General features: G+C 43.7%; 1 protein-coding gene across 1 annotated transcript; it reads left to right on the forward strand.

The window, feature by feature from the left end:
* The first annotated feature begins 3,001 nt into the window (after positions 1-3,001).
* LOC143551573 (uncharacterized) lies at positions 3,002-4,438 on the forward strand. Its single transcript, XM_077041973.1, has one exon. It carries the CDS (start codon positions 3,002-3,004, stop codon positions 4,436-4,438), a length of 1,437 nt encoding a protein of 478 aa, XP_076898088.1.
* The last annotated feature ends 7,638 nt before the right edge of the window (positions 4,439-12,076 follow it).

Genomic DNA, 12,076 nt, shown 5'->3' on the forward strand with positions numbered 1-12,076 from the left:
TGATTTGCTTACGTGCTTGGTGTTAGAAGGAAAGTTGAATAGCTGTGAATAGATGCAAATACGTAGTAATGAATAAGAAGCCCGTGAACTGGTTATGTGATTTTCATCTAGTTTGTAAACTTAGTACCTACCAATGTAATATGATGTAAATTAGTTTGTTGAATTTCTTTATAAACAATGTGGTTGATACCAGTGTTATCTGTTACATTCCCGTATTACGCTTTCGCAACTACCTAGTCGGGGTGTTACAGGAAGACAATACTAATTTGTCTTTCATAATTCCGTCTCCGTTGATCCGAGTGATTGACGGTGTAGCAGACAATGTATTAGTAAGGGAAAGTGAGAAATTTGTACCTTTGGTACTGTAGCAATCAATTGCTCCACCGCCGAGAAAGAGATGTGATGAATACAGATGGACAGGGGAAAAGTAAAAAACTAAAAAGAAATGACAAAGAATGTTGTTAACCAGGTAACTCAAGCTAAAAAAGTTGTATATAAAGTCCACAATAAATTATACAGTAACATTGTGAGGGAAAGTAGATCTGTCTTTTAACATATATAATAATTAATGTTACATAGATATAAAATGTTACATGGTCCAACCTGAAATGTGATATTGACCAAACCCACACCGGGTCCTATGTAGGCTTTGACCCTGCCTGAACCCGATCATTATTTATTTGGCCCGATTCAATTAATTTAGTTAAGCCCCAAGTTACTTAAAATCCATACAATCTTACTATGTAAATCAGGGTCAATTTGATCAGGTTGTTAATAGCTCCCTTCCATTAGCTAGACCACAGCCCAATTACATTTTATATATTTTAGCCTATTTAGCCATTAGTTAATATTAGCCCTATTTAACCCGAATACCCACTTATGCTGAATTTTGGTCGGCCCAATTTAAGTCAAAATAACCCATTTGGGCTATTCGGTTCACCCGGATGGCCGGATGGAGTTAGTAACCCATTTAAGTTATTTCAACTCGAGTTTGTATTAGTCACCTCAATTTAAATTACTAAACCTAGTTAATTAACGGATGTAGTTATATAAATCCTATCCTTTGTTCATTTTAGAAACCCGTTACATATTTAACATATGTATTTCGAATGCATACTTATATACACATGTAATTAAACCAACCTATAGAGGTAGGGTACCAAAAGACCCAAATACCCTTATGGAATACCCGCGGGTCAATCAGAAGTCCCTCAAAAGGCACCCGCGGGACATACGAATCATCCGCACAAATCATCTGAGGAAGAAATACCCTCATAGCACATGCGGAAGCATCCTGGCACCCTCAAAAGTCATCCGCAAGAAGGAATACCCTTCCGCGTAAATGACCACGAGGCAATGCCCCGGGAAAGCTGTTATCAACTAACTACCTTCTAGAAGATCTTTCAAAGATGCTTTCTTGAGCAATACGTGATCACTCAGCCAATTAGCTAGTGACACGTGACAAGGCCGTTATAACAGTGCACATGGCCAATGTTACCCCATTAACCAATAATAGAGCGACACGTGTCCAGGTTGTTATACATGCACATGCAACGTATAAGCTAAACCTATCATATAAGGACACACGTCCAGACGGTTATGAGGCATCTTCTAAAGGGACAGCTGGCCCAATAACTTCCCTACACCCTTCGGCTATAAATACCCTCTCAATCATCATGAGGTATTCATTCACTCCCACTGTACTCTCTCAATTTACTTAAGTACTTTACTCTCGTCAGAACTGTACTTATTCTCACTCCGGAGGGTGGTTACGGGAAGAACCCCCCTCTTGTCCTTCCCGTAACGAGCTCACGGTGTATGTTTTGCAGGTTCACGTCACTGGACTTTGGGCAGTTGTGTTCATATCGTATTAGTTGTTAACCATATTCTACCCTGTAGACTCATTGAATCCAGGACCCGTAATTGGGGATCGGATCTGTGTTTCTTCATTGGCGTCATCCGTGTCTTTGTTAGAACAACAGAAAAACTTTTTCTCCTCGTTTTCTTTACGATATGAATCAATTACCTAAAGGGCCGACGGAGAATCAATCACAACCTTCACAAGATCTCAACATTGAATCACGTGAAGGAGCAACATCCGTTTTTGTTAGAATCACAAACTCTGCTCCGCGAACTGATGCCGTGAACCCTGGAGGTTTTACCTTAGGTGGTTCAGCGGTTAGGGGGCACTTCACTCCATTAGCAAATACTACTCCTGTAGATGTTGGAAATGTTGCTACACCAACTACTGACCTGGGACACGTCACAGCCCCAGGAGGTTCTAACTTGAGGAATCTAGAACAAATTACAAGATAAGTCCACCGAACTCAGTCGGAGTTAGGTTTGGAAGAAGATTCTGGTGATTCTAACCAAAGAAGAGCTCATCTTCATAGCTTCAGAACCGAAGGACTTTTGTCTCCGGATGAATGGCTTCGTGTTTAACAAGATAGTTTGAAAACGGAATACGAACGTCGGGTCCGGAATGAACGATTTCATGGTCGTACCCTGACATATGATGAGCTCCCCAGGAGATCTATCTCTCCTCCCATAAGGGGAAGCCACATCCAATATAGTCTGCCACCATAATAGAACGTAGGAGAGATCCGGAGGTTACGTCATCGTCCCCGTATAGATATGCGGGTATCATCCTATGAGGATGAATTGGACGGATACGACTCAACTTATAACTCGGAAGGTAGTTACTACAGCGGAGATAGTCGCTTCCCTACATACGGAGGAACTAGCTATCCGCGCCCAGTTGTTCGCCATGCAGAGTATCATAGCAATGCTGAGTATGATTTTTCCAAACCATATCGCCTGGAATCTTTCGCAGAGAAATCAAAAATTTATTTCGAGCATCGCGACAGCTCCATTCCCGGTTAATGCAAAGATTCCAACATCCTTTGGAACATATAATGGAATGACTGATCCTGGTGATCATCTGTTAAGATTCGAAGCAGTTGGAGGAGTCAGTGGTTGGACTCTTCCATATTGGTGTCACATGTTCGTACTAACATTCACCGGGGCGGCGCGGGAATGGTTTGAGAAATTGCCATGTGGAAAGATTACAAGTTGGAAAGACTTTGTAGCAAAATTCTCTCAGCACTTTAGTCAACAAAAGAAACATACTCGTGACCCTTCGGAAATACTAGATGTTACAAGGCGAAATAATGAGTCTATTGAAGACTTCATTACTCGTTTTACCAACGAGAGCCTTAACATCGGAGGAGTAAGCGAAGATATGCTACGGGGAGCATTCTGTAAGAACGTCCATAGTGATGCCTTAATCCGTACTCTCACAGGAAGAGATGGAATGCCCGAGTCATGGGACGAAATCATGAAGGCGTCAAAGTTGTTTGCAAGAACTGAGAAAAATCTAAGTTCCAGTAGTCAAAAGCAATCACCGAGGATTGAGTTTCAAACTCCAAGACCGAACAAGCAGGCTAAGGGACCAATATGGTCAAGACTTCAGCCAAGTGCGGAAACATCTAAGCCTTTTGATGCAAGGTCTTTGATCGGTAACAAAGGTAAACGTAATTTTTCAGCTCGTTCCCCTAACAGTTGGACCCAGTTATCAAAGACCCCCTCAGAAATTCTCACCACGGAGAATTTGACTTTCCGGAAGCCTCAACCAATACCACGAAAGTCATTCCTTGATAATAATAAACACTGCTCATATCATAATGATATTGGGCACAACACGAATGAATGTGTGGCCCTCATAAATGAAATTGAAGCAACTGTTAAAAATGGTAAATTCGAACATTTGGTTAAGGGAGTACGAGCAGGGACTGGCAAACCTCCCGCGAAATATAGCCAAGGCCCAACTAAAAGGCAAGTCAAAGATCTGAATGTCCACATGATTCAGGGGAGACATTCGGGTAAAGGAAAACGGAGAGACTATTCAGACGAAGAATGGAAGAACGAGCCCGTGATTTTTCCTCGGATCAAAGGGGGTCTGTGTAGCAAAAACCCGCTAATAATTACTGCTGAATTTGGTCATTACCGGTCAAAATATGTGTTCTTTGACACATGCAGCACGTCCGACATTATGTACGAACAGTGTTTCGAACAATTGGATAAAGAGGACAAAGAAAGTTTACAACCAATTCATGCTCCTGTTTCTGGTTTCGGGGGAGAGATAATGCATCCGCGCGGTGTCATTATTTTCCCGGTCACACTAAGAGACGGAGTACGTTCAAGAACAGAAGAAGTTGAATTTTTGGTCCTACCAGCAACTTCTAAACATGACATTATTTTGGGACGGGAGGCGATCGGAGACTTCAATGCCCATCCTTCCACAGCCCATGGGGCAGTAGGAGTTCCAAATCGCACTGGTGTGGCGATAATTCATGTAAACCGACATTGTTTTGCAACCGAGAGTTTAAGACCAAGCAAGGTCCCAAGACAGGCTCAGAGGACCGAACCTGAGAAATGAGTTTTGAATAAGAAGTTTCCGGACCAGATAATTACAATAGGACCCGCTATCTCGGAGATAGTGAGAACCTTTCTAAAGCAATTATTGACCAAGAACATTGACGTTTTCGCATGGCAGCCCGCGGACATGACTGGTGTCCCGCGGAGCATTTCAGAACACAAGTTAAAGGTAAATCTGTTGATCAACCCAATTGTGCAAAAGAAACGGAAGATGGGTCCGGAACAAACGAAAGCCATGAATGAGTAAGTGCAAGATCTTCTTCACGCTGGAATTATACAAGAAATTAAGTACCAAACGTGGGTGGCAAACCCAGTAATTGTTCCGAAAAGCAACGGAACGTGGAGAATGTGCATAGATTATAAAGATCTAAACAAAGCATGTCTGAAAGAATGTTACCCACTTCCGGAGATCGACTTAAAGGTGGATGTTATGGCCCCTTTCAAATTCAAGTGCTTCCTCGATGCTTACAAAGGGTATCACCAGATTCATATGGCAACTGGTGATGCGGGCAAGACAGCGTTCCGCACTGACCAAGGAACATTCTGTTACAAAATGATGTCTTTCGGGTTAAAGAATGTGGGCGCTACATACCAACGATTGATGGATCAGGCCTTCAAGGGTCAGATAAGTCGAAATCTCGAAGTTTATATGGATGATTTAGTGATAAAAAGCATCGAAGAATACCAAATGTTGAGGGACATAGAGGAAACTTTTGAAACTTTAAGAAGTATCAATATGAAGCTAAATCCAGCAAAATGTTCCTTCGAGATGGAGGAAGGAAAGTTCCTCGGGGTAATCGTTACGGGCACGGGTTTCAAAGCTAACCCGGACAAGGTCCAAGCAATAGCCCGTATGCCGTCTCCCGCTTCCCTCAAGCAAGTTCAAACACTTAACGGGAGATTGGTGGCATTAAACAGGTTTCTGGCAAACCACGCTGCTAAATCTTATCCGTTCATTTCAACATTAAGGAACTGCCTCAAAAAAGCACAATTCAGGTGGACTCCGAAAGCCGAACAAGCATTTCAGGAAGTCAAGAAGTGTTTAATGGAATTGCCCACATTAACGGCTCCTCACGCGGGTGAACCATTAACACTATATTTGTTGGCATCCGACATTGCTGTGGGGGTTGTCCTATTGACAGATAGGAAAAATATCCAAATTCCAATCAATTACATTAGTAGAACACTGTCGGACCCTGAAACAAGATATTCGATGTTGGAAAAATTGGTGTTGGCACTGGTTTATGCCGCCAGACGGCTCCGTAAAATATTTTCAGGGTCACCCTATCAACGTGTTAACCGGATACAAACTCAAGAATTGTTGAGTAAACCTGAATTATCCGGTCGACTGGCAAAATGGGCCATCGAATTGGGTGAATACTCGATCAAGTATAAGCCAAGACCAACAATCAAAGGGCAAGTGCTGGAGGACTTCGTAACAGAAGTCCCGCAGCACAAAGAACAAGAATGTTTGATCGAACAACAACCCCAAGCACCTCCGGAACAAGGACAAGTCTGGTCACTGTTCACGGACGGAGCTTCAAGCAGCGAAGGTTCAGGTGCCGGCTTAAGGCTAGTCAATCATGAGGGGCATGAATTTACATACGCCATTAAATTGGACTTTAAAAGTACCAACAATGAGGCGGAATATGAAGCCTTCTTGGCAGGATGTGGATAGCGAAAAAGCTTGGGGTGAAACATTTGGAAGCACGGGTGGATTCTATGCTAATTGCAGGATAAATAAACGGAACATATGTCACACCCGGCCCTGAGCGGCGGAAACAGCCGGGCGCGCACGAGTGGGGATTGATAATTAAGCACGGGCCATTGCAAAACATTCAAAGATTTTTATTGCGCATGAGAAGTTTAGTACAAACACATTACATTGTTCAAAGATTACAAAAAGAAACATCCAAGTATAAAACTGAAGATTTCCTCGCCATATCCCCTTGCGCGGCGGGTAACCGTGCGCATCGAGGGGATAAAACCAAAATCTTCCAAAAAGCTTGTTTTAGATGTTCAGCGTGTGGTGCTCTAAGTGTGACTCCATGCGCTACCTAGTTATCTCCTGAAAGACACGTAAAAACATTTGAATCAGTATAAACTGAGTGAGTTCACAAGTTTTAGTAACTTGATAAAATCATTCTGAAACATTTCTGGCAACCTCATTAACATCTGCTTGGTAAAATCGTATTAACACATAATTCTGACAATATTCTGATAAAAATCGTTCCGCGGGTTACGCGTGAACAAATTCTGGATACGGTGCTCGTCTATGTAAGTGGCGCAGCCACTACGAGCTAAAATAACGTAAAACCGTCCCGCGAGTTACGCGCAGACGTTTCTGGAAAACTATGCTCGTCTATGCAAAGAGGCATTGCCCCTACGAGCTAAGGATGCTGTCCCGCGGGTTACGCGCGAACAATTCTGAGAAACTGTGCTCGTCCATGCAAAGAGGCATTGCCCCTACGAGCTAAGGATACTGTCCCGCGGGTTACGCGCAGACGTTGTGCCGGAAAACAAGGCGCTCGTCCATGCAAAGAGGCGCGACCCCTACGAGCGGGCTCAACCCCATAGTACTGCCCCATGCCAGGCACTCGTCCATGCAAAGAGGTGCGACCCCTACGAGTGGGCGGATCAAACCAGCAGTCCCTACCCTTAGAGTTCCAATGGTAAAGTGATCACTTACTCGAGTTCTAGCGCACATACATTGAAAACCTTAGATAACCGTTTGCATTGCTCATCATAACTTAAACACATAATCGCTTGCATAGCTTGTAAGTATACCATGATAAAACATTATTTAAGTACGTGTCCCTCGCCCCGAAAGCAGTTTAAAAACAGTGAAAACAGTGAAAATAGGGGCTGTGAGACTCACCTGTGGTTCTTGTTAAGGGATTAATCGAGATTCGGGTTTTCTTGGTGTTGGCCTCGGAATCGAAGGTCTAGAATACGATTAAATAACAAGTATATATATTAAGATCAAGAATAGGAGAATATAAGGGTTGGATAGTAGGTCTCAAGGTTATATTTTCGGCTTACCTAGTAACAGGATCGGAGCTGGAAACAACGGATGCTTGGGAAAGGATTAGTGCAAGTTTGTAGTTCTTTGAAGTGTGTTTTGGGTGATAATTTAGGCTACAAATTTATAGGCAAACTCAAGGGAACACAATCCCTTGCTTTAGGGGATTGAAATCTTTTCATATCTAAATGTAATGATGATAAAGTATGGAAGTTATTATTATTTACTTAAGAGTGGAGTGGTGGATAAAAGATTTTGATTTGATTTGGACAGAACATGCAGGTCTGGGGTTGGTGAGAATAGGGTGGCTGACAGTTGACTTTTCATGTTACAGTGTGCTTTTTCAGGTACTTTTGTCAGTGTACAGTAAAAAGTGGAAAATCTCTGAAACACGCTACTGTTTCCGTTCGGGCGGGAGTAATCTCCTTAACTGGAGAATAGGCCAAGTGTTCTGCGCGTATAACTTGGTGCGCATAGCTTTCTGCGTATAGGACATGTCTTTGCTGCGGGTAGGTGCGTAACCTTCTCGCAGTTAGGGACATTTGAGTTTCATTTGTAGATTCTCCAGGTGGTCTTGGTATTTCAACATAGTGATCAGTCATGTTGAAGTCAATTCCATCTTGGAGCTTCAGACAAACTAGCTCTCAACGTTCCCGCCATGCGGGTAGGTTAGTTCCCTTCCGCACGCGCATAAACGATGTAGGATGCACCCGCCTTAGCATCATGCGGGATGGTCAACCCATAGACAACATAAAGTTTAAGTTACATGAAAACATAAAGCCAAATCATTCACGCATGGCGCATATAACATATGCTCACGCTGGTTCTTAACATGGTGCGCTCGCGCAGGTTGCACATAACAACTGCACGCGCTGACTAACATGGCGCGCTCGCGCAGGGCGCACATAACAAATGCACGCGCTTAATATTTACAATCACCTAATTATTAGGTTGATTACTTAGCTTATGGGTTTGGGAAATTACCGGTTGTCACAACATATGAAGCCAAAAACGATGTCATTGCTTCTTATTTGTCACCAGCAAAAGTCTTGATACGCTAATTCCCCTCTTTCAATGTCGTTCACATTAAGAGGAGTGAGAACAAATAGGCGGACGCTCTTAGCAAGTTAGCTTCAACGAATTTTGAGCATTTTGCCAAAGATATTCGTGTTGACGTTCTAGATCATTCATCCGTTCCACAAAATCAAGTTCTGGTAATTCAAACCGACGTTGAATCTTGGATGACGCCCATCAAAGCGTACTTATCTTCCGGAGCACTTTCTGCAGGAAAGGCCGAGGCTCGGAAGATTAAGCACAAAGCTTTGAATTACCAGTAGACTGATGGTATCTTATACCGGAGATCATTCCTTGGTCCATTGTTACGTTGTGTAGACGCAAAAGATGCAAATTATTTGATCCGAGAAATTCATGAAGGCATTTGCGGGTTACACGCAGGACCAAGAATGACAGTTGCAAAGATCATGAACGCAGGGACTATTGGCCCGGCATGCATTTAGACGATGTGCAAGAAATCAGAAAGTGTGATTCATGCCAGCTTCATGCCCCCAACACCATACGTCCAAAGAAGTAACTGATTCCAGTTACATCTGCCTGGCCGTTCCAAAAATGGGCTATTGATATTATGGGACCTCACCCCGAAGCCCCGGGACGAGTCAAATTCCTGATAGTGGCCATTGATTACTTCACCAAATGGGTAGAATCCAAACCGGTTGCATCAATCACAGCTTCGAGCGTGAAAATATTCCTGTGGGAATTCATTATTTGCCGGTTCGGTCTCCCGCAGGAATTGGTCAGTGACAATGAGACCCAATTCGCTGACAGCGGACTGCAAGAATGGTTGAAAGAACTTCAAGTCATTCAAATATTCACGTCCGTGGCACATCCGCAATCGAATGGTCAGGTCGAAAGAACCAACTGAACTATCAAGGAGGGGATCAAGGCAAGGCAGGGACTAAACGAACGGGTTAGGTGGATGAATTGCCTCATGTACTATGGGTCTTCCGCACCCAAAAGAACTCCAGTAATTTGGAGACACCCTTTAGCCTAACCTATGGCACGGAAGCCATGATCCTCGTAGAGATCGGGATTCCATCCGCGAGAGTTCTGCTAATTGATGACAACGATCACGAACTCAGGATGAATCTAGATCTATTGGAAGAAAGAAGAGAACTAGCATTGATTCGCGAGCACAATTATAAGAGACAGCTTAAGAAATATTACAACTCGCGAGTCCAAAATTGTAAGTTCGATGCGGGAGACTTTGTCTTCCTCAATAACGAGACTTCTGGTCAGGAGCCTCCGGGCAAGTTAGCCCCAACTTGGGAAGGACCTTATAAAATTAAACAAGTACTATCCAAAGGCGCCTATAAGTTTGAAAAGTTGGATGGGATGGAAATCCCTCGAACATGGAACGCAGCACAGTTAAAGAAATGCTATATATAGCAGTTTTATTTATTTTTCGGCCTGCGTGCCCACATAGACTGGCAAGTTATGCAATTTCTTTTATTGTAAGAAGGCCTATGCCCAATATATGAGAATGCCCAGTTAATTCCATGTTATTTTATTAAGTTGTAATCTTTTATTGACAAAACCGAAGTTCCGGATAGGCACTTATATTATAGTACATAAGACAATGTGCACCGGAAGAAACGCAAAGACTTTTTATTATTGATCAAAAGAGATTACAAAACAGGAAGAAAGATTTACAAAGGAAAGTACATATACATCTACGGGGCGACATTTTCATCTTCCGCAGTATCTTCGGCTTCCTCATATTCTTCCTCCTCCTCAAGATCCAGCAGTTCCTTTAATTGCTCCATGGCATCGTCCTTATCCGCGAGCTCTGATATATGGTCAGAAAGGGAAAATTTTAAGGTGTCAAACTCTTTAGTTTTCTCAAGAAGGATAGCAGCAGTGTCCTTGCTGGTCAGAACGTACTCCTCCGGAACTTTGCCCTCAGAACAAAACTTATATCCTTCCTCAAAACCCATCTGTCGGCCTGCTTGCTCGGAAGCACGGAGGAGCACCGCAACACAATTTCCAAGATCATCACTATTTCAAACGTCATTGATAACCTATTAAGTCAAATAACCACGCGTAAGTACAAATAAACAAATTATGTTAATAACAAACTTGGTACCTTGGGAATCGCTGTCGACAGAAGCCATTTCTTATCCGCCTGAGACCTGATAAGATCCATCTTATGTTCAACACACTCCAAGGCTTGGTCTCGACTCTTAGAGTTAAGGTCAGACAAGCGCATGTCCTTGGCTGCTGAGTCAGCTTGAAGGGTCTTTATCAGCTCAGCTTGGTCATCCAGTTGTTTCTGGAGAGCAGCCTTAGCTTCCTCAGCAGCAAGTTGTTCGGCTTTCGCCGCCTCCATGGCCCGACGGCTATCTTTGGCGTCAGTTAACGCCTTAAGGGCTTCTTTCTTGGCGTAGAGAAAGTTTCGCTCGGTTTCCTCTAGCTCTTCATTCATGGACAACAAATCACGATGTATCTCCTGATTGGTGGAAACAGTGTTCGCCATATGATAAGAGTTGGATTCTAAGAGTTCCCGGCGGATGCGACGGCGTTGCCTTTCCTTCTCTGCATGAGGAAGACTTTCGTCGAGATATTCTTGGCAAACGTCCGCATCATTCAACACTGAGTTCCGGCGCAACGACCAGCGAGGTCTATGTGTAGCAGTATCTTCCTCCACCTGAGATGAGGAAGCTTGCCCCCCATAGTGAAAAACACTAACCCCACCTTGATCCCAGAAGAAATGCTCTGGATGAGGCGGGGATGTGGGAAGTTGATCAGATTCACCAACCTCTTTCTCCTTGATAGGGGAATTATCCGACAAGTCGATCAGATCTGGAACAGTGTTTAGCGGAGAGGTTGGAGGAGTCGGACGACGTGAATCCTTCAAGCCTAAAAATTCCAAAAAGAAAAAACTTACTAAGTTCCCAAGAAGTAACGAGTTCAATTATAATCATAAGGGCTCAAGGCTTACCCTTAGAAACGTCTCGGGCGGCAAGCTCTCGAAGACGAGCTCACAGGTCTGGGACTTCAACCTGATTCTTCTTCTTCTTTTTCTTCTTCTTGGGCGCGGCATCGGAAGCCTGTGCTTTCCGCTTTCCAGCAGCCTTCGAAGCACCTGCTTCTGTAACCTGAGGTTCACCCTCAACGGATTGAGGACCACCTTCCTCACCTGCTGAGGGATCGGCGGTGGCCTTCGAATCTTGCTTGCGGGTCAAACCTACAGCCGAAGGTGAAGGGTTAGTAGCACCAACTGATAATCCTCCTTCACAAAGTGATGATTCCTCACTAGATGAAAGAAGTACTACCACCCCGCTCGAAGTAGCAGCGGTTATAGGTCGAGGTTGAAGAATACCTTCACACTTCGTGACAAACTCCTCACCTTGTGCGAACAACACCTCGGAGACAAGATGCTCCGGAGTTAGAGTAGTGGAAAAAACGAAGTTACTCCGCGTACGTTCCAAAAACGGTACGTCATGCTGAGTAATAGGACGGCGAACCATCATGCCTCCCATCTTGTCCACAAGAGTGGAAAGGATCGTACCTTCACCTGCAGTCAAAGAACGTTAAAGAAAA

This window comes from Bidens hawaiensis, unplaced genomic scaffold (genome assembly GCF_021521415.1).
Source record: "Bidens hawaiensis isolate Kalapana, Puna unplaced genomic scaffold, B.hawaiensis_p1.1 tig00016462_1, whole genome shotgun sequence".
In the NCBI taxonomy this organism is placed as follows: domain Eukaryota; kingdom Viridiplantae; phylum Streptophyta; class Magnoliopsida; order Asterales; family Asteraceae; genus Bidens; species Bidens hawaiensis.

What these genes read in the sequence shown, in the direction of transcription:
- LOC143551573 (XM_077041973.1), top strand. Translation starts at nt 3,002, where the DNA reads ATGTTCGTACTAACATTCACCGGGGCGGCGCGGGAATGGTTTGAGAAA.